The 24,953-nt window shown below is 38.3% G+C and overlaps 3 protein-coding genes across 4 annotated transcripts; 2 read left to right on the forward strand and 1 right to left on the reverse strand.

Moving 5' to 3' along the window:
* The first annotated feature begins 6,638 nt into the window (after positions 1-6,638).
* On the forward strand, positions 6,639-13,480 carry LOC137746721 (U-box domain-containing protein 4-like). 2 transcript variants are annotated; one of them, XM_068486722.1, is made up of 6 exons: positions 6,639-6,825; positions 8,444-8,501; positions 9,500-9,780; positions 10,569-10,685; positions 10,935-12,977; positions 13,075-13,480. In XM_068486722.1, exons 2-6 carry the CDS (start codon positions 8,489-8,491, stop codon positions 13,132-13,134), a joined length of 2,514 nt encoding a protein of 837 aa, XP_068342823.1. In that variant the 5' UTR covers positions 6,639-6,825; positions 8,444-8,488; the 3' UTR covers positions 13,135-13,480. The 2 variants fall into 2 exon arrangements, with proteins under 2 accessions (XP_068342823.1, XP_068342824.1); XM_068486723.1 differs by lacking the exon at positions 8,444-8,501 and having other exon boundaries at positions 6,640-6,825.
* A 66-nt stretch (positions 13,481-13,546) lies between these two features.
* On the forward strand, positions 13,547-16,093 carry LOC137746724 (U-box domain-containing protein 4-like). The gene is made up of 2 exons (XM_068486725.1): positions 13,547-14,849; positions 14,997-16,093. The coding sequence occupies exons 1-2, from the start codon at positions 13,959-13,961 to the stop codon at positions 15,051-15,053; spliced, it is 948 nt and encodes a 315-aa protein (XP_068342826.1). The 5' UTR covers positions 13,547-13,958; the 3' UTR covers positions 15,054-16,093.
* Positions 15,672-20,176, reverse strand: LOC137746723 (protein DWD HYPERSENSITIVE TO UV-B 1-like). Its single transcript, XM_068486724.1, has 11 exons — positions 20,056-20,176; positions 19,384-19,450; positions 19,005-19,258; positions 18,429-18,762; positions 17,668-18,315; positions 17,099-17,539; positions 16,674-16,868; positions 16,545-16,601; positions 16,316-16,378; positions 16,137-16,234; positions 15,672-15,810 (listed from the first exon to the last, which is right to left on the reverse strand). Exons 1-10 carry the CDS (start codon positions 20,079-20,081, stop codon positions 16,151-16,153), a joined length of 2,169 nt encoding a protein of 722 aa, XP_068342825.1. The 5' UTR covers positions 20,082-20,176; the 3' UTR covers positions 15,672-15,810; positions 16,137-16,150.
* Between the last annotated feature and the right edge of the window lie 4,777 nt (positions 20,177-24,953).

The following is a 24,953-nucleotide window of genomic DNA, read 5'->3' on the forward strand; positions in this document are numbered from 1 at the left end:
AAAGAGGAAAACAAAAAAGCCTTGAAGACTATAGGCAATATACACATATATTTTAAAGGCTATAGGCAATATTATATTTATATATATATATATATATATTTTAAATCTACATTATCAGGGTTTACAAAAATCAGAGAGGGGCCATGGTCCGTCCTCTATAAGGATAACTACTTTTAATTAATTGAGTTACAAATTATTACGATCACTTCATATCATAATTTAACAAAACAAAAAAAAAAATACATAAAATGAAATTCAAATTAAATCATCTCTTAAACGTTCCCCATCCTGTATTTTTAGTTAAAACTTTTATGTTTACATGATATATTTAATTTGATATTTGAGCTAGGGTGGTATTGGTAGACTACCGTATCAAAATCCATATACCAATTACCATACCAAACTTTTGGTATGACAAAATCTATTACCATTTATGTGCTAAACTTTCGGTATACCGAATTTTGGCATGCCAAATAGTTTGGTTGGCATGGTATGGTAATGATAATTACCATTTTGTTTTGGGCCAAATTTTTTTTTCCCAACCCAATTCAAGGCCCAAATGTGTTTCGCCCACTCCCTTTGCGTTTTTAAAACTTTTTTTATTTAATTATGAGAATTTTATAGAGATTCATTTAAGAAACAAGAAGTAAATAAATGGAAGCATTGCTGAAAGAACCCAATATCCCTAAAAAAATAGTACAGAGATTCCTAAATTCCATCTCTACGTTAAAATTTTACAAAAATTAACTTGACAGACCAAGCTAGGTAGAAAGACATCCCAATTTGATGAAGGAGAAGATGAGATGGACTCCGAAGAGAGAGAGTTGCCGAAACTGGAGCAACAAAGATGAAGTCGGTGGCTAGATGAGTGAAAAATGAAGAGTTGCAACGCAAGAAGGCTTAGGTTTTTTTCATTGGGAAAGTAGAGGTTAGAAGGTGAGATGATTGGATAAATGACGAGGAAAAAAAATATGAAGTGCATATATAATGATAATAATACCTAATTATATATAAATGATATAATATTAACAGTAGGGGTACGGTATGGTACAATATGGTATACCGTTAGTAATTATTTTGAATACCATTACCGTACCAAAAATGTATGGTACGGTACAAACACCGTACTATTACCAATGATACAAATTTTTTGGCATAACTTTGGTATGGTACGGTTGGTATGGTAATTTAGCAAAAAATTACACTCCTATATTTGAGTATATAGGTTGTACGGTTGTACCATTTGTGTCACATCCCGACCTGGGAGGGATTACTCCCCGGGTCCGCTCCACCACCGTAGCACGATATTGTCCGCTTTGGGCTTACCATTCCCTCACGGTTTTGTTTTTGGGAACTCACGAGCAACTTCCCAGTGGGTCACCCATCATGGGATTGCTCAAGCCCTCTTCTCGCTTAACTTCGGAGTTCCTACGGAACCCGAAGTCAGTGAGCTCCCAAAAGGCCTCGTGCTAGGCAAGGATGAGAATATACATTTAAGAATCACTCCCCTGGGCGATGTGGGATGTCACAATCCACCCCCCTTAGGGGCCCGACGTCTTCGTCGGCACACACGGGACCATGGTTAGGCTCTGATACCAAATTTTCACATCCCGGTCCAGGGCAGATCACTTGCCGGGCCCGCTCCACCACCGTAGCACGATATTGTCCGCTTTGGGCTTACCATTCCCTCACGGTTTTGTTTTTGGGAACTCATGAGCAACTTCCCAGTAGGTCACCCATCATGGGAGTGCTCTTGCACGCTACTCGCTTAATTTCGGAGTTCCAACGGAACCTGAAGCCAGTGAGCTCCCAAAAGGCCTCGTGCTAGGTAGAGATGAGAATATACATTTAAGGATCACTCCCCTAGGCGATGTGGGATGTTACAATCCACCCCCCTTAAGGGCCCGACGTCCTCGTCGGCACACCACGGCCAGGGTTAGGCTCTGATACCAATTTGTCACATCCCGACCCGGGAGGGACTACTCCCCGGGCTCGCTCCACCACCGTAGCACGATATTGTCCGCTTTGGGCTTACCATTCCCTCACGATTTTGTTTTTGGGAACTCACGAGCAACTTCCCAGTGGGTCACCCATCATGGGATTGCTCTAGCCCCCTTCTCGCTTAACTTCGGAGTTCCTATGGAACCCGAAGCTAGTGAGCTTCCAAAAGGTCTCGTGCTAGGTAAGGATGAGATTATACATTTAAGGATCACTCTCCTGGGCGATGTGGGATGTCACAATTTGAGTTTAATATCTGGATCGTAAATAATGTGTAATCGTCTTTAGAAAATAATTCCTATAAGGAAATGACTTATATGCCTTAATTCTTTTTTCTCTTGCCACTTTTGTTTTTGGGTTCTTCTATTCCCTTTTTGAAAATTTGCCAATAATTTCATCTAGATTTTGTTCAAATTGATTAAAAAACCCCTTTGTGGTGAAATTTGATGTTCGAATATGTGGAGTTCTGTTCAAATTGATCATTTATATACATTAAACAAATCTGCAATTTAGGAAGAACAATAACAATGCACCCAAACTAAAGGAAATAGAAATAAGGGGCAAAAAAAAAAACCTTACCAGTTAAGGATAGTTTTGCAATTTTAAGTTTTCTTAAAACGATTTTCCATTTCCTTTTTTGGATTTGACAAAATGGTTTGTTTCTAAAAACAATTTCCAAAACAAAAAAAATTGTAAACGGTACCGGCTGCCGGCGTTAGAGGAAAATCGACCCTTCTAGCGGCTATCGAATTTCAGTCAAAGAAAATTCGTCATTGGCAAATAGAAAAAAAAAATAATCATAAATTAAATTTCATTTATTTTTACTCTACATCTTTCACAATTGCATAGAGAGATAGGTAACAGAACATGAGAACAGCAATACAATTTCATTCACTCATTTCCAATTGCTACAACCTGTTATTTATCTTATAACTACTAACAACCATTTACACATGTCATCATCTTATTAAGCCATTTGGCAGTATCCTATCAATACCCCCTCCCCTTTAAAACAAATCTTACAAAGTAAGATTACAATTGAACTAAGACTGTCACAGATTTTCAATCTCAGGAAACTTCATCTTTAGTTCATGATATAGTTCCCAGGTTGCATCAACCTTGGAATGGTTCTGCCATCCACAATACACCCTCCCAAAAAATGAGCAATGGTATTGACCAAATCATTTGCCACTGAAACACTACATGCATTTTCTAGCTTTAGCATGTACTTTGCACCAGTGAAAGCTACATCCAACTTCCTCTGCTCAGCATCATCTTTACTAAGATGGTAAAGAATAACAACATCTCTCATTATCATAAATCTTCCACCTGTTAATAAACTAGACATGAAAGTTGTATCGTAGATCCAAGACACCTTTTAGTACCATATGAGAAACATACGAAGCTGTAAGAGCATGATACAAGACACCTTGCAGTTCGTCAGAACCCAAGTTGACAGTAACTATATATTCACTGTCAAATTTCCCATCAATGTTTCCCATGATTGAAGAGCCAAGCTGCACCTCTGCACTTTCCTGACCTGGAAACTGGATTCTACTCGTACTTTCCTCTATGGTGGCTGACCTATTAAAAAGGTCCTTGCTTACAAGTTCAAGCATTGAGATGTTAAAACTGCTTCATGGAGATAATAGACCTGCTCAAAGTGATACAATAAAGACAAGTAGTACTTCCGTAAGACAAACGAAGCATTGGTAATTATTGTTGGAATATTGAAGGCCACAATCACTTCCTTCCATTTGTGATCTTTAATCACCTTGTCAAGCCCACCACGAGATGCGAGTTCAAAAAAAAGGAGATGTAGATCTAGAGATTTTCCTCCAATAGTAGGAATCCTGAATTTTGAGCCACCACCCTTATCCCAAATGCCCTTGCACTAGTCACGATCGAGAACAACACATCAACCATTTCTAAATCTGGAGAGAGTGAACTTTCTTTCATGTTTTCTATTCTTGTCCATACAAGTTTCTAAATGATGCAATCCCAAATTACCAACATCCTCCCCATCAATGATCATGGAAGAATCAAAACTCACCTCACATTTGATCACCTTGGAACAATCAAAACCAAGAACACAATCTTTATTCTTGGACTTCGAGTTGATGAGCCTTTGACTAATTGTTCCACCCTTGTCACAAATTCACTTGCAATAGTAGCTCATGGAACAATTGATAACAACACAGAAACCTGAGTCCTCACAGCTTACCAATAAATCCATTGACTCAAAAATGGAGAGAAACTTGGTACCACCTTTATCACGAATGCCTGCATGGTAGCCAAGTTTAATATCAAGAATGTAACCTGAGTTCAACATTTTGTCAAACAGGCAGAGTGCACGAGACCCAGACAATTCTATTTTCTTAAAACCAACATTGGAAACATGAATTTCCAAAATAAAAACTTGGGATTTGCCATTCTTACAATCAGATTCAAGAACAATTGCTGATTTTGAATGAAAGAGCCTTGGAATAGTTGTTCTGCTTTTGTCACAAATGAATTCATGGAAGCCAAGCTTCAAAGAAACAATTTTGACTGTTTGCTGCATTCCAACTAACACATAGTGGGCATACATTCCAACCCATTGTTTTTGGCATTCATTCTCAAGAATTGATGGCTGCGCTTTCATAAACTGATATAAACCCACTGCCGTTATCTTGGATTTATCATTTATCTTATCACCAAAATTTGAAGCAACCAATTCAATATCGTGCCGAAGATCCGTAGTACCATTTGCAAAAATTCAACATTACAAACAATAAATTTAGAATCGTAAACATCTACGACCTGAAATTTGGAAGTAAAATGCCCAATAATAAGTGTACCTTCCGAGTCAGAAATCGGCATAAAATAGCCTAATTGAAGAACACCAATATGTGTTGAGTGCCGTAATTCATCAAACACATTGTGGTCCAAGTGAACACCTACTACTTATGCTGGAATTAACATTTGTTTCGCATCAAGAATGAAACCCACATCAAAACGGATCGAAAAATCTATAAGAATTCCATCAGACATAGAAAAATCAGGAGGCTTGAATCTTTCTTTGATAGAACCAACCCTTTCGTATCCATGACCTGTGCAATTCGACTTTTGCACATTGGATACAAAGAATGCAGAACCCAGAATGCAAGTAGAATCAAGAAGTAGCCTTCTTGTTGGTAGCAATGATTGGAAGCCAATAATTGGTACAAAGGCTTCGCGTTGCTTGTCGTTGTGATGTTTGTTGCGAACCTTCTTGAATTTCTTCAATGTTGGTCGTAAACAAGAAAGACTTTTGGGCTTGTATATTGGACGGAACTAAGACAAGAATTCATCTACTTTCTCTCGGGCTTGAATCTTTTCCTCGTGGAAAGATTGAAGCTTGAGAACGACTTGATTCGATTTCATAAGAGAGATGGGAGATGTCATGTTCATGAACGACTGATGCGTTGGTGTAGCTGCATAAGATTCACCACCATATTTCAAACCACCATTGTAGCGCGCCATAAGGGATTGAAGCTAATGAATGATCAAATCTCATGCTTGAAGTTGATGAAGAATCGAATTCTGTGTTGACTTGAGTTCCTCCTGTGTATCCTAGAATTCATCGATCTTGGATTCGAGGTTTGAAACCCTTGACTCCATGGTTCTTTGCGATGCTTGCTATGTTATACAAAAGAAAGGATTGAGGGGATGAACGACTAGCTCTGATACCAATTATTAGAACCCTACTCTATATCTTCCAAAATTGCACATAGAGATAGGTAACAGAACATGAGAACAACAATACAATTTCATTCACTCATTTCCAATTGCTACAACTTGCTATTTATCTTCTAACTACTAACAACCATGTACACAAGTCATCATCTTATTAAGCCACTTGGCAGTATCCTATCAATGTTGAATTACAATAATGAATATATTGTAATGACGAGAATGTCCAGTCTCTAACTATGCAAACGAACCCTAGCAGCTCCTCAATCGAACGGCCCACCACCGCCTACTGCCAAGACTTGGAATTCTCAGAGTTGCACTTGCTCTGGGGTAGTTGGGCCAAAAGGGCCGTGGTGGGTCGGTCGGATCCATGAGTGGTGGGCTGGGAAGGGAGTGAGGTTTTTGATTCAGGCAAGGGGGAAGATGATGGTGGGATTGGGCGGAGAGAATAGGTGGAGGGTGGGGATGTGGTCTGATTTGATATTTTAACCTTATGAGAGAGACAGAGAAAATAAACTATTTCTTTTATTTTTTGCCAAAAAAAATTGAATAGTGGGACAATAAAAACTTGTTACCTCGTGCAAATTTTTTCCAACCCGTGCAATTTTTTTTTTTAACAAACGATATATTTATATTAAGAGGAAATATGGTGGGCTTAACCTTAAAATATGATTAGTAATAATTATTCAAATTCATTTTTAGCAAAACTCGAACATAAAATTTCTTAATTAAAAATAAAGAAGAATGTTTATTGGATCATAGTTTTAAGTGACTGCAACCCATCTGTTTAATTAAAAAAATAAATAAAAATTAGGAGCATCAGATCCTACGTAACAGTTTAGAAAAACCCCAGAAATTGTACTATTACTATTATACTATATTCTTCAATTCCCAAATACAACAATAATATACTATAAAAAATAAATTAATTAAAAAGGTACAAAAACTCTCTCAGAAAAAAAAAAAAAAAAAAATCATCCAAGCAGGAGACTTGAGAAACTCCCAGTAGCTGTTCTCTCCAGGAGTGGGGTTTTGGAAAGGAAAAGGAGGAACAAGGATTGCCCAAAACGACGTTTCCCTGGCTGTATGCTTCTGCGTTTTGGCCGAATCCAGGTACAATTTTATCTGTTCATCTCTTCAGCTTGATCCAGCTAGGTTTTTTTTTTTTTTTTAATTTGATCATTCTGCTTTGGTTGGACTGTGTTTTCGTTTCTGGCACTCAAATCGCTTTCTGGGTTTAATGCTTGTGTGCGAAATTTGAATTTTGAACATCAGAAATGTTTTTTTCTTCCCAATTTTCGAATTAGTGATTGTATGTGTGGTTTGGTTTTATAAGCCGAATGGTTGCGGTTTTTCGATATGATGAAAATCAATATATGAGACAGAGAAGACAGAAATGGGAATTGGTAATGTGTATTTGAGATGGATAAGTGGGGTAATTGAATTGGATTGGGTGGGTTTATGATTTTTGACTTTTGAGGTCTTTTGCATTTGGATCATAGTTATTAATTTGGGCAAGGCGTTATCAGAGGCGGGAAACGGGAGGCTTGATTTAGATTTGTAGTCAGGAACTGTAACGAACTAATAAATTTCGAATAGGTGTCATTTCCAAAACGGATATGGGATTACGACAAAAGCCCGCCACCATCACGACATCCCCAACTTGCCACCAACACTGCAATCTCAGTCACCACCATCCCTTCTCCACAGTCGTCGGCGCCCACTCTACTGTTATTGTCACCATCATTAAAACCACCTCTTGCATCACTGTCCCCAGCCTGACCTTGCCACCACCTTACTACTTGGACTATCACCAACATAAATCTCGTTGTTGTCACCGCTGACCATCACCTACATTACCACAGCTACCATCACTACCACTATTTTGTCGATTGCTAGTACCATAAAGATAATCTTTAAGCTTTCTTTTTTAAATCCTATTATGCTTAATAAGTTACCCAAGCGAGAAATTCTACAATTTGAAATCCCATCTTTTTAAGTTTTTTTCATTTTGAAATTTAAACTCCCTCATCCAAATGCACCCGCATAATAGTTTGGTAAAAATAGAAGGAAACTCTTATCAACAAATAAGAACACGGAATTACGCAACAACCTGCAGTTAATCATTTTCAAATTTTACTTCTGCATTGTATGGTTGGAAAAAAGGTGGAGGACAAATAAGAGAGATAAGAGAAAGGACTGTTGGTGACAGACTAGTTTCATTTGTGGGTATGGAATGAGGAGGAGAGGGAAAATCAAAGTAGACACTTTTGGCCCATACGTGGCATTTCTTATCCACCGTTCCGACTGGAAAGGTAGAAGGAAAGAAGAGAACGCATATCGGAAAGAGATGTTCCTTTGACTATGCATATCGGAAAGAGATGTTCCTTCATGCTCAATAAAAAAGCTCAGATGAAAAGGATAGTAGGAAATTTGTCAGCATATTACTTCTGGGGAGAAATTATTTATTGTTTATGTCCCAAGGCAATTAATAATAAAGATTTTCAATAATAGCTTTTAATTGCCCTTTTTTCATATTAGATATGGATCTCATGCTTGGAAGTTTATGGATCTCATAGTTGGAGTGTGGGGTTTTTTTTGGCAGGGTTCAATAGCTGGGGTTTGATTTTTAAGATTTGAGTTTTATAACTTGATAGTGAGTGTTGATAGGTTTTGATTGGGTTTTGAGAATTCTTTTCTTCATTTTTGTGGTTTGGTTTGGTTTTTGAAGGATCTGAAATGAGAAAGATTGCTTCGGTGTGAAAGTTATATATATATGGTGAATAAAGGTGCATCCATTCTTTCCTTGTTATTTGAAATCTGTTCGTAGGAAGGAGTACATTGAAGTTATACTTAGGACCATGTTCTTCATTAATATGATGATTTTGTTAAGAATCTGCCCGTTTCATCCCTTTAACAAAATGTTCCTTCCTAATCATATGCATCAGTTTAATCTCATGGAGGCACATGTCTTGAATGTAATGCCAGCAAGAACGATAGAAAAAACATACAAGTGTGGGTTTTATACTAAGAAATCTTAAAACAAGATGGATTAGTGATTTTGTTGGGGTGTAAAATTTTTAAAACAAGTAAATATGCTGCAAGAAACACATTATAATGATTGTTGATAAGCATACATGAACATTATATGGGAGCTAAAGGCATTAGAAAATTTATAGTACCTGCCTATTCAAATATGTTCGAGGCTCTCTCCCTCTCTGAGCAGGTGTGTTACAACTAGTAATTTGGCAATAATGCAATGGGGCAGAGAACTGACTTCAATTATCCCTTTAGAACAGAAATGTAAAAAAAAATACATACATCTTTTATCTTCTTCAGTATTTAAATAATGAAAGACAGCTTCATTATATGTCTTGATGATCATAGCTCACTACATCTTCTCTACCCTTTGTGTAATTTCATATTATTTACACTTTAGCTGATTAGGTTACCTAAGTTATTAGGAACCATTGATGAATTATGATTGAGATTAAGCACATGTTTGACATCAACGATGTACAAATGCATTGATCAAGAGAACAGTGGAAACAGGGTAACCTGATAAAAATTTGCTATCTGTAAATCTGTATGAGTTCAGATAAATTAATTGATTCCAATTTTTAAAAAGGTGAACACTTTTGAATGTAATTGCTCTGTGATATGGTCACTATTATTTTTGAAATATATAATAAGTTTGTTTTTCCATTACTTTTCAAGACTTTTTTTCTACTCCTTTCTGCTGCAAAGAGACTATTTATACTTATTATATGTTAAATTGTTGATGCAGGTGTGATGGAGATATCATTGTTCAAAGCACTTCTTAATAACATCTCCTCTTTTTTCCATTTATCATCTCATGACAACATAAACTTTGACCCGGTTTTGAAGTACTGCAAAAGAGCTGAAGAGATATTAAAATTGTTGAAGACTGTACTTGATGCCATTGCTGATTCTGAAATAGCTTCTTATGAACTGCTTAATAAGCCATTTGAAGAACTGGGTCAATATGTTGATGAGTTGAGGGAGCAAATTGAAGACTGGCAGCCATTGTTTAGTAAAGTCAAGCTTGTAAGTTACTTCTATTCAGTTGTGTTTTGTAGTTAGGATGAATGATGTATCTTAGGAAAATTTAAGGTAGATTTGACCTGTCATATTCATAATCTTCACTATAAGTTTCATCAATACTTTTTTTTTTGGGTAAAGTGATTGGTACAAATTTGGTGATTCTCTTGTCTTGTTGCCATATCTGTTCTTCCATGTTTTTCAATACATGAATTTGAAACCGCATGTTTTGGGAGGATTATTAGTCTATATGGGTTGACAGAAAATGGCTGATGAATTTGCATTGTGACATATACAGTAGCAATGGCGGTCTCTTCATTTTCTCGTTTATCCTCCCATTTTTAAATCCTTGTCATCAGGTTTGCTGATTAGTCTTTTCTTCTGAAAGGATGTAAATTTTTCTTTAGAGAGTCTAAGGTTGCTTTAGAAATGTAAGAATTGGAAGCATGTGCAGCCCCAATTCTTAAATGGCCATTGCTAATTCTTTTTATTAGTGTAATTTAATGAATTTTACATTGCTTTTTTTGTTTTGCTGACGCCTCTTAGCTTTCTTTAGAGAGTCTAAGGTTGCTTTAGAAATGTAAGAATTGGAAGCATGTAAAGCCCTGGCTTTTACATGCAGCTCCATTGCTAATTCTTTTTATTAGTGTCATTTAATGAATTTTACTTTGCTTTTTTTTTTTTTTTTTTTTTTTGTTTTCCTGTCGCCTCTTAGCTTTCATCAAGTTTGAAAGTATGGCATGGACTTAAAAAAAATTGTGTTTTATTTAAACATCTTATCCTATGACGTGTAGGTTCTTCAGGTTGAGTCATTGATATCAAAGATTTGGACTTCTGGCCTGGATATCTTTCAACTGTTGAAGACATCCCCGCAGCATCTTCCTGATGAATTGGGTTCAGCATCTCTTGAGGTAGCAAATGTGTTTATTTCTTACCTGTTCCATTCTGTTTGAGATAGAGCATAACACTAAGTTTCTTCAATTCATTGCTTATTAAAGTGCATTAGTTAGATGAGAAGATATCCTTTAGCTGGTAAAATTATTAATGATCTTTCGAATGTGGAAGAAGCAATTTCTAGCGTTTTAGTGAACTTCTGATATGGGAAGAGTTTTAGATAAGTCCTTTTATGATGTCTGAGACGCAACTTGTTTATTTTGCAGCACTGCATACAAAAATTTAAGCACATGGGATATGAACAAATGTCAACTGTCATTAAAGATGCTATAAACGATCAAGTGGAGGGTGTTGGACCAAGCTCAGAGATCCTAGTGAAAATTGCAGAGGGCCTTAGCTTGAGGTCCAACAAGGAGATTCTTATTGAGGCTGTAGCACTTGAAAAGTTGAAGGAAAATGCTGAACAATCTGAAAAGATTGAGGAAGCAGAGTATATTGAGCATCTGATATCCCTTGTTACCTGTATGCACGAGCGCCTTATTACGATAAAGCAATCCGAGAGCTGCAGCCCCGTTCCAATACCTGCTGATTTCTGCTGCCCCCTCTCTCTGGAGCTGATGACGGATCCAGTGATCGTGGCATCAGGTCAAACCTACGAGAGGACTTTCATCAAGAACTGGATCGGTCTTGGCCTCACTGTTTGTCCAAAGACACGGCAGACTTTGGCTCACACCAATTTGATACCTAATTACACTGTGAAGGCACTAATTGCAAATTGGTGTGAGTCAAACAATGTGAAACTGCCTGATCCCGCTAAGGCAGCACACCTTCTCGGGCAAGCAGAGCCTGGTGCACCAAAGGATTCATCTATTTTTCCTCATTCCAGGGTCAGTCAATCGATGTCACCTGAATCAACTCGGTCTACTGGTTCACCCTCGAAGAACTTGTTCTCATCTGGTCCTCTGTATCAGGAGAGAAGTTCTCCATTGCATCCTCGTTCTACATCAGAAGGTTCTTTGCCTGGTATAGCTGGAACTAGGCAGGATTTGGATATTGAAAGAATATCACTAGCAAATTCTGAAGACAGGTCTGCTAACTTAGAAGAAAGGAGTACAGATCTAGATAGCCAACACTCTATGTCACCATCTCGAGATGAACTTCCTAATTTTATTGAAGTTGAGCAGTCATCTCAAAGCCATAATAGAACTGCGTCAGCTTCCAGCGTACTTTCCAATGCCAATTGTAGTCAAGGAACTCCGGTCAATGGCAATGGGGCCTTACAGGTATCGACCAGTCTGTCAGGCTACAGCAGTGACGCTTCTGGGGAGTTGAAATCAGAACCACAAGCTGTTGCTACCTTGGCCCCCCAACAGAGACAAACTGAGTCGCCAACCAGAATAGTAGAGGCAAGACCTCGAAACCAAATGTGGCGCCGACCATCTAGCTTAATCCCGAGGATAGTTTCTTCTCCACCTATTGAAACAAGACCTGACCTTTCTGAACTTGAAGCCCAAGTTCGTAACCTGGTTGAGGACTTGAAAAGCACTTCACTTGATACACAAAGAGAGGCAACATTTCAACTCCGGTTACTTGCCAAGCATAATATGGATAATCGGATTGTTATTGCAAGTTGTGGGGCCATTGGCTTGTTGGTGGATTTGCTCCGCTCTGCAGATACAAGAGTTCAGGAGAATGCTGTCACAGCACTCCTTAACTTATCAATCAATGATAACAACAAAACTGCAATTGCTACTGCCAATGCAATTGAACCTCTGATTCATGTCCTTGAGACAGGGAGTGCAGAGGCCAAGGAGAACTCAGCTGCCACTCTCTTCAGCCTTTCGGTGATCGAGGACAACAAGGTTCGCATTGGAAGGTCAGGGGCTATCAGGCCTCTGGTTGATTTATTGGGGAATGGGAGTCCGAGAGGGAGGAAAGATGCAGCCACAGCTTTGTTTAATTTGTCAATTTTTCATGAGAATAAGGGTCGAATTGTTCAAGCTGGTGCTGTTAAGTACCTAGTGGAGTTGATGGACCCAGCGGCTGGAATGGTTGACAAGGCAGTTGCTGTTTTGGCTAATCTTTCAACAATTCCTGATGGGAGGACAGCAATTGGTCAGGAGGGTGGGATCCCTGTTCTTGTCGAGGTTGTTGAATTGGGTTCTGCAAGAGGGAAGGAAAATGCAGCTGCTGCTCTTTTACAGCTCTGCACAAACAGTAATCGATATTGCAGTCAGGTGCTCCAAGAAGGAGCTGTCCCACCATTAGTAGTATTGTCACAATCTGGCACCCCAAGGGCCAAAGAGAAGGTACCGGTGCTTCTTGTAATGTTTGCTTCTCTCACCCCCCAGTTTATTTAATTTTACGAATGATGTATTGAATATAGTGTTTCTGATTTTGTTGCAGGCGCAGACGCTCCTTAGCTACTTCAGAAACCATAGACAAGGTAATGCTGGTAGAGGATAATCGACGTTGTTTGCTGTCAGCCGAGGTTTTGGTTCAGCTTCTATAGATGATGTGTAAATTGGTTGGTGCAAATAACGCGGTTAAAGGATTCATTGTGTGGATTTTAATGTGATTTGTAAAGAAGACGGAAAAACAAACGATTGATCGAAGATTTGTACGAGTCTGATTTGTAAAATACCTAACTCTGAATGTTGGAAGAAACATTCATACCTGTGAGTCTGGTGGTTGGACTGTTTAGGCAAGATGATGATGACAAACGTGTAATTTGAAATTGTTGATGATGTGCCTCCATTTGTCTCTGTCGGCAGCATAGACATTGATATATGACCTTGCGTGGTTTTAGTGATAGTTTGTGGGCGTTTGCGGAGTATATTATTTATTTATTCATTTATTTCATCAACGGGAGTGCGAAAATTAGAACTTGGGACATCTTTCAACATTGAGCCCACTTGTATTGTACATTAAAACATTAGTGGGGCAAAAATCAATGACCGGTGGAAATCACGTCTACTCCGTGCAAGAACAATCAACTTACGAATCGAAAGGTCCGATCCAACTTGCCCTAATCAACCTGCCCGCGTAGCGTGGGTCCCCGAATTAGGGGTAGTGCTCCGCCCCACTAGCGTTGACGTAGGTCAAGTCCAAAGTCTTCAAATCCTTTAGGAAAACCAAACGACACGGCTACAAGTAATTACGTTCATCACAATTTCACAGTTCAAACTTTCAACTTTCTAAACGCGTTTGGTGTCTAATGTTGTCTCTTTCTTGAAGTCGACATTGGTGTATAAAAACTGAGACCAACCAGATTGGCGGAGGCAACGAGAATGAGGAGGCGTCGTGCATCCGTGAGCCCTGTTCCCTCTCCTGCCGGCGAAACAATAGTAGACAACTCCGGATTGATTGAAGCCCGTGTTCGTGATCTTGTTGATGACTTGAATGGCACTTCTTCAGTTGAATCTCAAAGAGCTGCAACGTTTCAACTCCGTTTACTCGCCAGGCATGGCATGGAAAATCGGGTTGTTATTGCAAACTGTGGAGCCATTGGCTTCTTGGTGGACTTGCTTCAATCTGCAGACAACGGGGTTCAGGAAAATGCTGTCACAGCACTTCTTAACTTGTCCATCTATGGTGCCAACAAAACTGCAATAGCTAATACTGCCAATGCAATTGAACATCTGGTTCATGTCCTCGAGACAGGCAGTGCCGAGGCCAAGGAGAACTCCGCGGCCACTCTCTATAGCCTTTCGGTGCACGAGGAGGGCAACAGTGTTCGGATTGGAAGGTCCGGTGCTATTAGGCTTCTAGTTGATTTACTGAGGAATGGGACTCTTAGAGGGAAGAACGATGCAGCCTCGACCTTGTTTAGCTTGTCGAATTTTCGTGAAAACAAGCCCCGGATTGTTGAAGCGGGTGCTGTAAAGTACCTGGTGGAGTTGATGAACCCGGCAGCTGGAATGGTTGACAAGGCAGTTGCTATTCTGTCTAATCTTTCTACGATTCCTGAGGGGCGTACTGCGATTAGCCAAGAAGGCGGGATCCCTGGTCTGGTTGAAGTTCTCGAGTTGGGTTCTGCAAGAGGAAAGGAAAATGCAGTTGCGGCTCTTTTACAACTCTGCACAGATAGTAACAGACATTGCAATACGTTGCTTCGACAAGGAGCTCTTCCACCTTTAGTGGCACTCAACCAATCTGGCACCCCAAGGGCCATACAAAAGGTATGATTCCGCTGGATTAAATATTCGAGTAACAGTAACGATTTTCTCTATCCTCGTTTAGTCATCTGCACTCCAAACTGAATATTTTACACATTTGTTTGCACTCACAAGAGCATAGGGCTTACCAAAGTTTCGGTTTCCTTGCAGGCAAAGTTACTCCTCAGTCTCTTAGCTTCTTACATGAAAATGCACGGAAAAAAATAACAGCAGTGAGTCTAGTAACTATTTTCTGTAAAATTACAGCGTTGCCTTTACACAAACTGTGGTGACTCGAGATGGGTTGCATGGTCGGTTCACAATTCCATCATTGCTTTCAAAAGAACAGATGGAACTATGTCTGTATATTCTTCAAGAATCAACAGCTACGGGACTCAGTTGTAACAAGGAAATGTCAGCCTCCCGTTGTATGATGTATCTGTCGTATATGAGAACAACCATGAAGTATGCTCTTGGAATTGTCAAAACCATCAGCTGGGGCATACTTATGCCTATCGGGGCTATCGTGGCTATCGTGGCTAGGCATCTCAAAAATATCAAAGGGGCTGACCCGACATGGTTCAATGTTCACAGAGGATTCCAAATGCTGGGCTTTGTTGGCAGGGTACGGGCGGGGAACTGGTATCCTTCTCGGTGCCATGTCTCTAGGGATTGAATATAAGGGCCATAGATGCATAGGCATAACACTGTTTGTTCTTGCTTGTATTCAATTGGCGGTAGCTTTTTCTTTGAGGCCGAAGAAGACAGATAAGAGAAGGGGGTCTTCTGGATTTGTTTCACTATGCGGTAGGATACGCCACAATCATCATGAGTGTCATCAACATAATGAAAGGATTCAACATCTCAGAGCCGCCTAAGGAGTGGAAAACGCCGTACGTTGCCCTTATCATTGCTCTGGGAGGCACTGAAGTAGTCTTGGAGCGACTTAAGTTATGGCGCTTCATTTCGAGGAGAAGAAGTCAAGCTGCAGAACAAGAAATTAACAAAAGTGATGTAATACTAATAGTTTAAACCATAAGAATGTACTTTTTAATTTCTTTTTTATAAACTTTGTAATTTCAATTTCAATTGCACATTTGTTTCTATTACAGCGGATTTACTTTTCCATTGCCAGATTTCTTTTCAATAACTCACAAATTCAGCTGAACAATTGCAGAAGTATACATCCAAAATAAACTTGTACTCAAATTTTGGTTTGGTGTAAATCATCCGATGACAGATACGTTTATAGATATGCTCACAGAAAATATATTTGTGCTTGTATATACTCTATCCATCCATATGACATACCACAGAAATATATATCAACCTCCGAGACAGCAGGAAGGGTTAAAACATTGGCCACAGGAAAACTCTTCTGAGTAGCAACTTGATCTAAGTAAATTGACCTGCGTAAATTCCAACGCAATTTTAGCCATCCCCTTTAAAACCTTCAAACAACACAAATGATGATGGCACATTAGCATTACCTTGATAATCTCCCACTTAGAGCTTGGACGTGTCGAGGTTGCTAATATACTCATGTGAAAATGCTATTTTCCCCAAAGTGAACACAATTAAAAAAAAAAAGTAGCAATTTTGCATCAGTAGATTTCTAGTAACAGAGAAGATCCTAAACCCTTACGAAGAAAATCGTGCACAGCTAAGGATGACGCTATCAAAGAACTAACGATGCATCATATTTGCTGCACAACTTACCCTGAAAGGATCACCCCGTAAGGACTGCACAAATATTGAATTTCCTGACTCTGTATCCTGCAAAAGAGCAGTGGTGAGCATAAGTAGAAGCTTTGCAAATGAAAATACAAATGTCATCCAAAAGTTTACCTCCAAATGGACATCCCTCAGTCGCTTTCCAGTTTGAGCACAGCAAATGCGAACTATATTCTCATCACAACTCCCGCTGATAATATAGTCCCTTCCATTCAAGTAATATGAACGAGTATAATTATGAGAACTTCCCGTGGCAGCTATTTCAAAATTCATGTGAACCCTCCCATCTACCGCCAAAAGTTGCTTAACCTGGAAAGTGACAACCCCATAAAAGTTAGCCTCTGGACTTCAAATTCGAAAAAACACCACAATTCAGTAGGATAAATGGAAAAGGAAAGCCTGAGTTGCACTTTTAACCATGGGATAGAAAATGACTTCCTACCTCAGAATTTGTAGGGGTAAAAGTTTGATCAAGTAGGATTGTATCTATTTTTTTCTACAAAAACAGACTGAAGTGCATTTTATTGGTATAGTTATACCTCATTATCAACAGCTGAGACAAGCAAATAAAGGTCGTCGGGAGAAAAGCAAACCATCACGTTTCCTCTTGAGCTTGAAGCTGTATAGCAAGGCCGCATTGGATTCTGTCTCAAATCCCACATCTTCACATCATGGTCAAATGATGAAGTAGCAAACATATAAGGGGAATGGTGGGAAAATTTGGAAACATTGATTGGTTCTTGGTGAATATTAGCGAACAACTGTAAACGCTTTCCACTTGCTAGGTCATATAGAGCAAGACCTTTAGAGTAACTACTAGCAAGAAGCTGGTCATCAGTTGAATTTACATGAAGAGAAGTCAACTGCTCGAAATCGTCAAAAGTTGCAGCACTGGAGCTGCAGAAGGAGCCTGAAACTTCTCGTGACATGTAATTGATGTCAAACAACTTCAAGGAACCGTTATCTGAACCAGCAACAAGCTACTTGTTCAACACAAAAGGGATAAAAAGGGTAAGAAAATGCTACATTGACTAGGGGAGTAGAACCGCTTTTGCATTTAGTACATGTGCATTTGTATGTAAATTAATCCATTAAAGAGATCATATACCTTTGATGGATTTTTGTTGAGCCAACAAAGCCCCAAGACACTGCTCATTGCTCTTCCTACGGATGGGATATAACCAACTATTTTCTCGTTTTCATGGTTGAGAACAACTACTTCACCATCCAGGCTTCCGAAAACCATAAGACTGGGGTTTGATGGATGATACTCAAACTGCCTTGGACGAAGCTTCTTATTTTCGGCTTTAAATGAGTGGCTAAACTTAGACAGCGGATGTAAGAGTGGCCACATTGAAGACCCGATTTTGGCAGCGCAAAGGGACCTCAAGAAAAAATTCTGGCCATTTCGATAAGGATGCAGCTGTTTTGGCTTGAATGGTCTTTGGTATTGTATACCATTTGTTCCCATTTCACGCTTATGCAAAACGCTAACAACACTTTCTTTGTGATGTCTCTTGTAAGGTAAGTATTCAAAGTATTTTTCTGCAGTTGTCATGGCCAATTCCCTTTCGGTCTTTCTGATAGGAAAATTATCCAAAACTTCCAAACCAGTGAGCATTGAAATCATGTACTCCCGGTAATATTTCTCAAAGCATATGGGCGAGCGACAATGAGTTATATACTTTAATGTGATAGCCGCATTCTTCAGGTCTAGCTTACACACACTTACAAGGAACTCGTCTTTTTCTTGAACCTACAATTCGACAAAAGACCTATTAAAATAAACTAATAAATCCATCACCAACACAGAAATTTCATACTTTTGAATAATTAAGTGCATCAGTTGTAATCATGCTGTGTTCTTACCTCACTCTGTAAGTTGTGTTGTCCTTGTAAATTAGAACATGCCCCAGTGTCCTTGCAGCACAAACAACTTTGGAACCGTAATTCCACCAAAGACGGAAGTTTTGATAGAGCACCAGTTGTTGCCATGAGATTAGCAATTCTTGTCTCGCACATTGAGAGACGCATCAAATTAGGCATGCCAGAAAAACAGTCCTTCTGCAAACTAGCAAGTGAAGTACAAAAGTCCATATTGAGCGTATGCAGCCGCAAAAAGCTTCCAACCATGTTGAGTTTCTGGATATTAATAGACCTCAAGTTGAAGACTTGGCAAGCCAAGCAACCTTGTAAGAGATCCCTGGGGAGAATCCAAATCAATGGAACAAGTCAGAAACTTTCACACTCGTAAATTATTTCACAGATACGCAACGATTGGTTACAAAAGTTAAGTTACTTCCTAAACCAAGATATGCTTTCAAAATTCACCAAAAAAGGAAACATAAGTGAACTTTCCATTTTTATACTTCACCAGAAATTAATGTGAAAAATAGCCAAAAAATAAATTGTTCTCATGAATATGCATTGGAATTGCTTACAGACCACAGAAAATCATTCCCCAATGCCAAATCCTGGAGATCGACGACTCGAAGCTTTAGATTGACTGCATTTATCAAGGCCTTAACATTTGCTTTGCCCAGGTCACTATTGGATTCCAGAAATATGTCAACGGCATCAATGTCAGCAGAGTCACTTGACATAAGTAGGTTGGTTAGAGGCAAAATATCGGCATCCCTTAGCTGGTCTAAGGAAATCGCTATGCTACACTTTTCGTTGTTCGAACTCTGAATTTTGGCCTGAAAAATATCATAAGAATCATTGATATTAATATCTCGAAAAAGAAATTTGTTTTTACACTCAATTTCATATGATCAAAAGCATAACAGGTCAAAGTGAGAGCACATTCAAAATTTAAGACGACCTGAGAAAACCATGATAGAATTGCTGAATTGGGTTGCACCTCGTGTTTTTTGCAAGAGTCTTGGTACCTAGTGAGACCATAGAACAAGGGGAGTTAAATAAAATCCGTACTGAATAAATACATTACTAACAAAAAACAACATGCATCAAGCCACTAAACCAATGAAAGCTTCCACGTAAACCATGTTTCGTGTAAGCAATTAAGGGCCCGTTTGGTAACCATTTTGTTCATTCCTCCCTCCTCCCTCCCAGGCCCCCAGTACCCTTCCTCCACCTTTCTCATTCCCCGGGTTCCCCACTATCCAAGACAAAATAAAAGACTTGGAAACTAAAAACGAAACAGTTTATCAGACGAACCCTAAAACAACCGTATTTCCATATCTTTTGCATTAAGATAACACTGAATGATTCAATTTGGTTGAAGGCAATGCAACCTAGCTATACCAACAGAAAAATAAAAAGAGAAAATCTTTGTTCTAAATTCGTAAAAATAAGCATCTGGGTATCAACCAAAAAAGCATCACTCTCTGTAAACACAGAAACACAGATATCCGAGGGTCTGCCAATAGTAGTTGGTAAATTAAAAAAAAAGGTTTTTATCTCAGCATGCAGTTGGTCTTTCCTACTGCTAACAGAATAAAAAAATGCAAAAAAGCAGTAGCTGAAGGGATACCGAGCTTTTAAGCTGGAAACATCCATGGCTCCTTTCTTCTTCTTCTACTTCTTCTGGTTTTTCTGAGCCAAATGCAATGGTGAGAAGTGAACTGCGAATGAAGAAATTAAAGGGAAACTTCTACCAAAGTACAAAAAGTATGGTGGGTTGAGTAAGTGTGAAACATGTGCCAAGGGGGACTGTGTACGGAATAATTGAGGTTGGCCCTTCAGAAATCAGAACCACATGTCGCGTAAATGAAACGAGATAAGCACAAGTGTTAACGTCAGTTCCTATCTGTCCATTACAAGATGGTCCAATATTAAAAAGTATGCATGCCGTGGCAATGTAATCTTCACCCTTACTTATAAGGTAAATTACACTTTACCGTATCTGAAATCTACTGCAACTTCATGCAACATTTTCAAAACATTTCATTATCATACATCAAGTACTATTTTATTTCAATATAATACATCTGTTACATTTTTCATCTATTGATCTGTTAAGATCTAACGTGGCTACCATATTTGTGCACCACATGGTTGCCAAATTTGTGTCACGTGGCAATTTTTTTTTTATATACATTAAAAATATTATAAGAATTTACCCTATTTAAAAATAAAATAAAATAAAAACTGAAAACCCAGAAACCCAGTCCCCACCCCTCCCCTTCCCCCTCCCGCGCGGCAACCACCTCCCTCACAGAGAGGGAGATGCAAGACATTTTCGGATCAGTTCGCCAATCATTGGTGTTCTGCACTGCATCGGACAATGAAGACTCCCAAGGAGGAACCCTAATCAACAAGATCAATTCCTGCATTCGGTAATCTAGAGTCTTCTCCAAACCCTCGTCGCCGCTTCCATTGCTAGCAATGGTGAAGGAAAACGCACATTCGATCCAGCGGTGGAAGGGTGAGTTAATTGGCTGGGAAATGGGTTTGTTGGGAGAAATGAATGAGCGAAGGGGTTGCGATGGAGGTGGGGGTGGGTTTTTGGATGGGAGGGGAGGTGAAGAGAGTGGAGGAGAGGGAGGGGGATGGGGGGAATGGGTTTCTAGGTTTTCATTTTTTTTAATAGGGTAAATTCTTATAATATTTTTAATGTATAAAAAATTATTATTTTTGCCAAACGGATCAATGGATGAAAAATGTAACGGATGTATTATATTGAAATAAAATAGTACTTGAGCTATAAAAGTGAAATGTTTTGAAGATGTTGTATGAGATTGCAATAGACCTCAAACTTGAGGTGGTAAAGTGTAATTTACCCTTACTTATATGATTTGAAGACTGGTTAATCCAGAGCGAGCGTTTTCTTCTTTGACTTAGCTCACGTTTTTTTTTTTTTTTTTTTTTTCTAACCTAATCATTTTGTATTTTGTATTGGATTTGTTTCATATCTTATCTTGTGAAGATGGTCTAATACTATTCATATTCAGTTGTACATGAATACTGTAATCTACTCCAGGTAAATGACTGCTAATTACTTGTAATTACTTTTAGATCCCGTAATCACTAACCAAATCGTTGACTATCTTCAAGCCCTATAATCACTCTAATCAAATATTGTTCCTTTAACACTCCCCTCAAGTTAGAGTGTGGATATCAACAACGCTCAATTTGTGAAGATGCGAAGGAAAAACAAGTGTCCCTAGTGGCTTTGTAACATGTTAGCAATTTGTTCCCATGTTTGTACATAGGTTGTCTTGATCTTCCCTCTTTGAATTCTCGCAAGCAGTGTGGTAGTCTAGCTCAATGTGCTTGGTATGTTCATGGAACACATAATTCACTGCAATATATAAAGCAACTTGATTGTCACAAAATAGTCCTGTCAGGTTAGGATGACTTATTTGCAAGCCTTTCAATAAGTATCTCAACAAAGTAAGTTTACAAGTAGTTGCTGCCATGGAACGATATTTTGTTTTGGCAGATGATCATGCTACTATGACTTGTTTCTTGCTCTTTCAAGAAGTAAGTGAGTTCCCTAGAAAATGCAATAACTCGTACAGAACGATGTGTGATCGGACAACGAGCCCAATCCGCATCACAATAACCAATCAAGTTTAACTTACTTTGCAAAGAAGACAATAAACATTGACCAGGAACATGTTTAAGATAATTAAGAAGTCAATGAGCTACACCAAGATGGTGCCGCTTCGGCTTTTGAATAAATTGACTTAGAATGTTCATTGCATACGTGATCTTTGGCCTTGTGATTGTTGTAGGGTTAAAAAAGACAAAATTACCCTAAAGGCACAACAAAGCTTCTACGCGCAAGCAGCAGATAATCATGGCTCAATCAAGGTCAAAAGTGATCAAAATAGGTATTTATTCAAATCTCCCTCACTAGGTAACTCCCATATTATTTCTCCTAAATTATATTAATTAGCTAATTAATTAATTTATCACTCAATTAATTTATTAATTAGCTAATTAATTGTAAATTACACCCAAAAAACCACTAAATGTGGCCGATTCCCATCTCTCCCAAAGGGGCCAGCCACACCCCTATAAATACCACCACAATTTCTCCAAAAACCTAAGTTGAATTGTCTTACAAAAATTCTCTAAATTCTCCAAACACTTTTCCCTCAAAATTCTAACTTTGGCATCAGAGGTTCTTCAACTTAAGCCCTATTTTCATCATGGCCGCGTGAGGCTCTTGGCCTTGACCTAATGTGAAGACCTATATTTAAATATTATTATTTAGTAATTAAATAAATTTTGATTACATATACAAATTTATTTAGTTGTTGGTGTCCACGCGTTGGCCAAATGAAAGAATTGGCATGCTTGTAATTTGAAATGATAAATGAGTAGGACTACTTGGAGAGCACTCCAGTTTGGAGGTGGCAAACCAGTTTTCATCTTTCCTTTTGAGTGACACCTCCCCCTTCACTTTGATTATTGAACACTTAAAGCTCATGCTTTGCATGATGATAAAAAAATAAAAAATAAAAAAAAATAAAAAAAAAAAAAAATGAAAACAAGCCTTATCTATTAGCTAGGTGTAGCTGCCTTATTTGTTCTTCTCTATCAAGTCGACAGTTCCTCCTCTCCAATTGCCGACTGTTCCTTTATATACATTTATTTGATGCATAATCACCAAGGATTGTATAAGCATAAATAGGGACCTCAAGAGCTGCAAACTCCGGTAAGAAACGAGTCTAGTGAGAGATGAATAAAGAGAAGAGGGAAAAGGTACTTTGGGTCAGAGAAAGTGAGTGAGTGAGAGAGAGGATGAGAAAAGAAATTAAGATGAAGGTTGAATTGGATGTCTGCGGAGATGGCAATAGAATGGGAAACAAATTAAGGTATAAGAGAATAGAGCTGCTGTGTTGATGATGGTTAGTCGGCTTTGAAAGAATCAAATAAAGGAGCAAAGTCGATTACGGTGGACTAATATCCTTCTGCCAGTATGAAAGGAACACGGACACAGAGGGGTAAGTACTAATTCTTTGACCTAAATGGTAGAGCTTATGAGCTTTCAATTAGGGTTGTGATTGAATGGAGTTAGACAAGAAAGTATTAGTATTATTATAGTATATAGTGAATTGTTTGGTTGTGATAGCTCTTATGAAATTAGCTTCACAAAATCCAATCCTACAATATTACTATCTTTTGCAATACCGCTTCAAGTATATATGTCAATTGATTTCTCAGCGAGTTATATATATAGAGCAACATATTAGTATCAAACTATATATATATATATATATATATATATATATATATATATATATATATATATCAGAGGAAAGAGCTGTTATCTACTAACTTGATCCAAGCTTGTTATCTTGTTATCAAGCTACAGACACATATGATATAAATAGTTTCAATTATATATGAAGTAAAGCACATATCTTGGAGTTGGAAATAATTGTATTATGCATATACATGGTTTAAAATGCCACCTTTCTTAATTATATACCAGAAAAAAGCATGCATATGTATATTTGAATTTCACATGCTCCATGATTTTCTAAAAGTTGTACTTATTCAAACATTTAGTTTGTTATGACCAAGCTATTCTAGATCAACCAAAATGACGTTTAAATTGGTTCGTGTTCAATTAGTAATACCAAGTTATTTGACTGGGGTTAGAGTTCATGTCATGCTTTTTAGTAATTGCCAACACTTGTGAATAGTAGTTGCTGAAGGTAGACTCTTGTAATAAAGAGTCAGAGCAATGCTTTGGAATCTAGGTAGGGGAAATACGGTAGACCTTTACGGAGATTCGCTTTATTAAATTTCGTAAAGCATTATATTATTATTATTATCAATCTTGTTGGTTGATTAATGTGATCTGGGTTGCTAATTGGACAAGTACTGCTCTTCTGTGTTTACTTGTTATTGGTTATGGAATTATTGGTGAAATGCTATTGGTTGAGAATATACTATGGTATATGTGAATGATAAATGAAAGTATTTGTGAATCATTCATAATTGGTCATGTGGTTGGAGTTTCAGTGGTGAGAAGGAATTGGAAATGAGGGTAGTTGGAAATGATCTTTTGTGTAGTTGAGCCAAACTCTTAGTAGGTACCAAGTCTCAGGCGAGCCCACCGTGCACAGTTTCTTTTGGGTAATTCAGGATTGGCGTCGAAGGGTTTTGGCAAGATGACTAACAAAAGGGGAATTTGGGATGATTCAGTTACATGGGGTTTAATTTGTATATTAAAACATTCGAACCACCACTGCAGAGGTAAAATGCACGGTATGGGACGTGCAGGTCTGCATGTTTTATTATATGAATTAATGGGCAGAGATGAAGAGTATTGCATTGCATTCATGCATTGTTATCAAGAATGATTTGTTACTTGATTACATGATTTTATAACACGTAATTTAGTATTGTCAATTTTACTATGGTAAGGTTATGTCCCTGCTGAGTTATTAAAGCTCACCCCTCTCTTGT

The sequence above is a fragment of the Pyrus communis genome, chromosome 10 (genome assembly GCF_963583255.1).
Source record: "Pyrus communis chromosome 10, drPyrComm1.1, whole genome shotgun sequence".
NCBI classification, from domain to species: Eukaryota; Viridiplantae; Streptophyta; class Magnoliopsida; order Rosales; family Rosaceae; genus Pyrus; species Pyrus communis.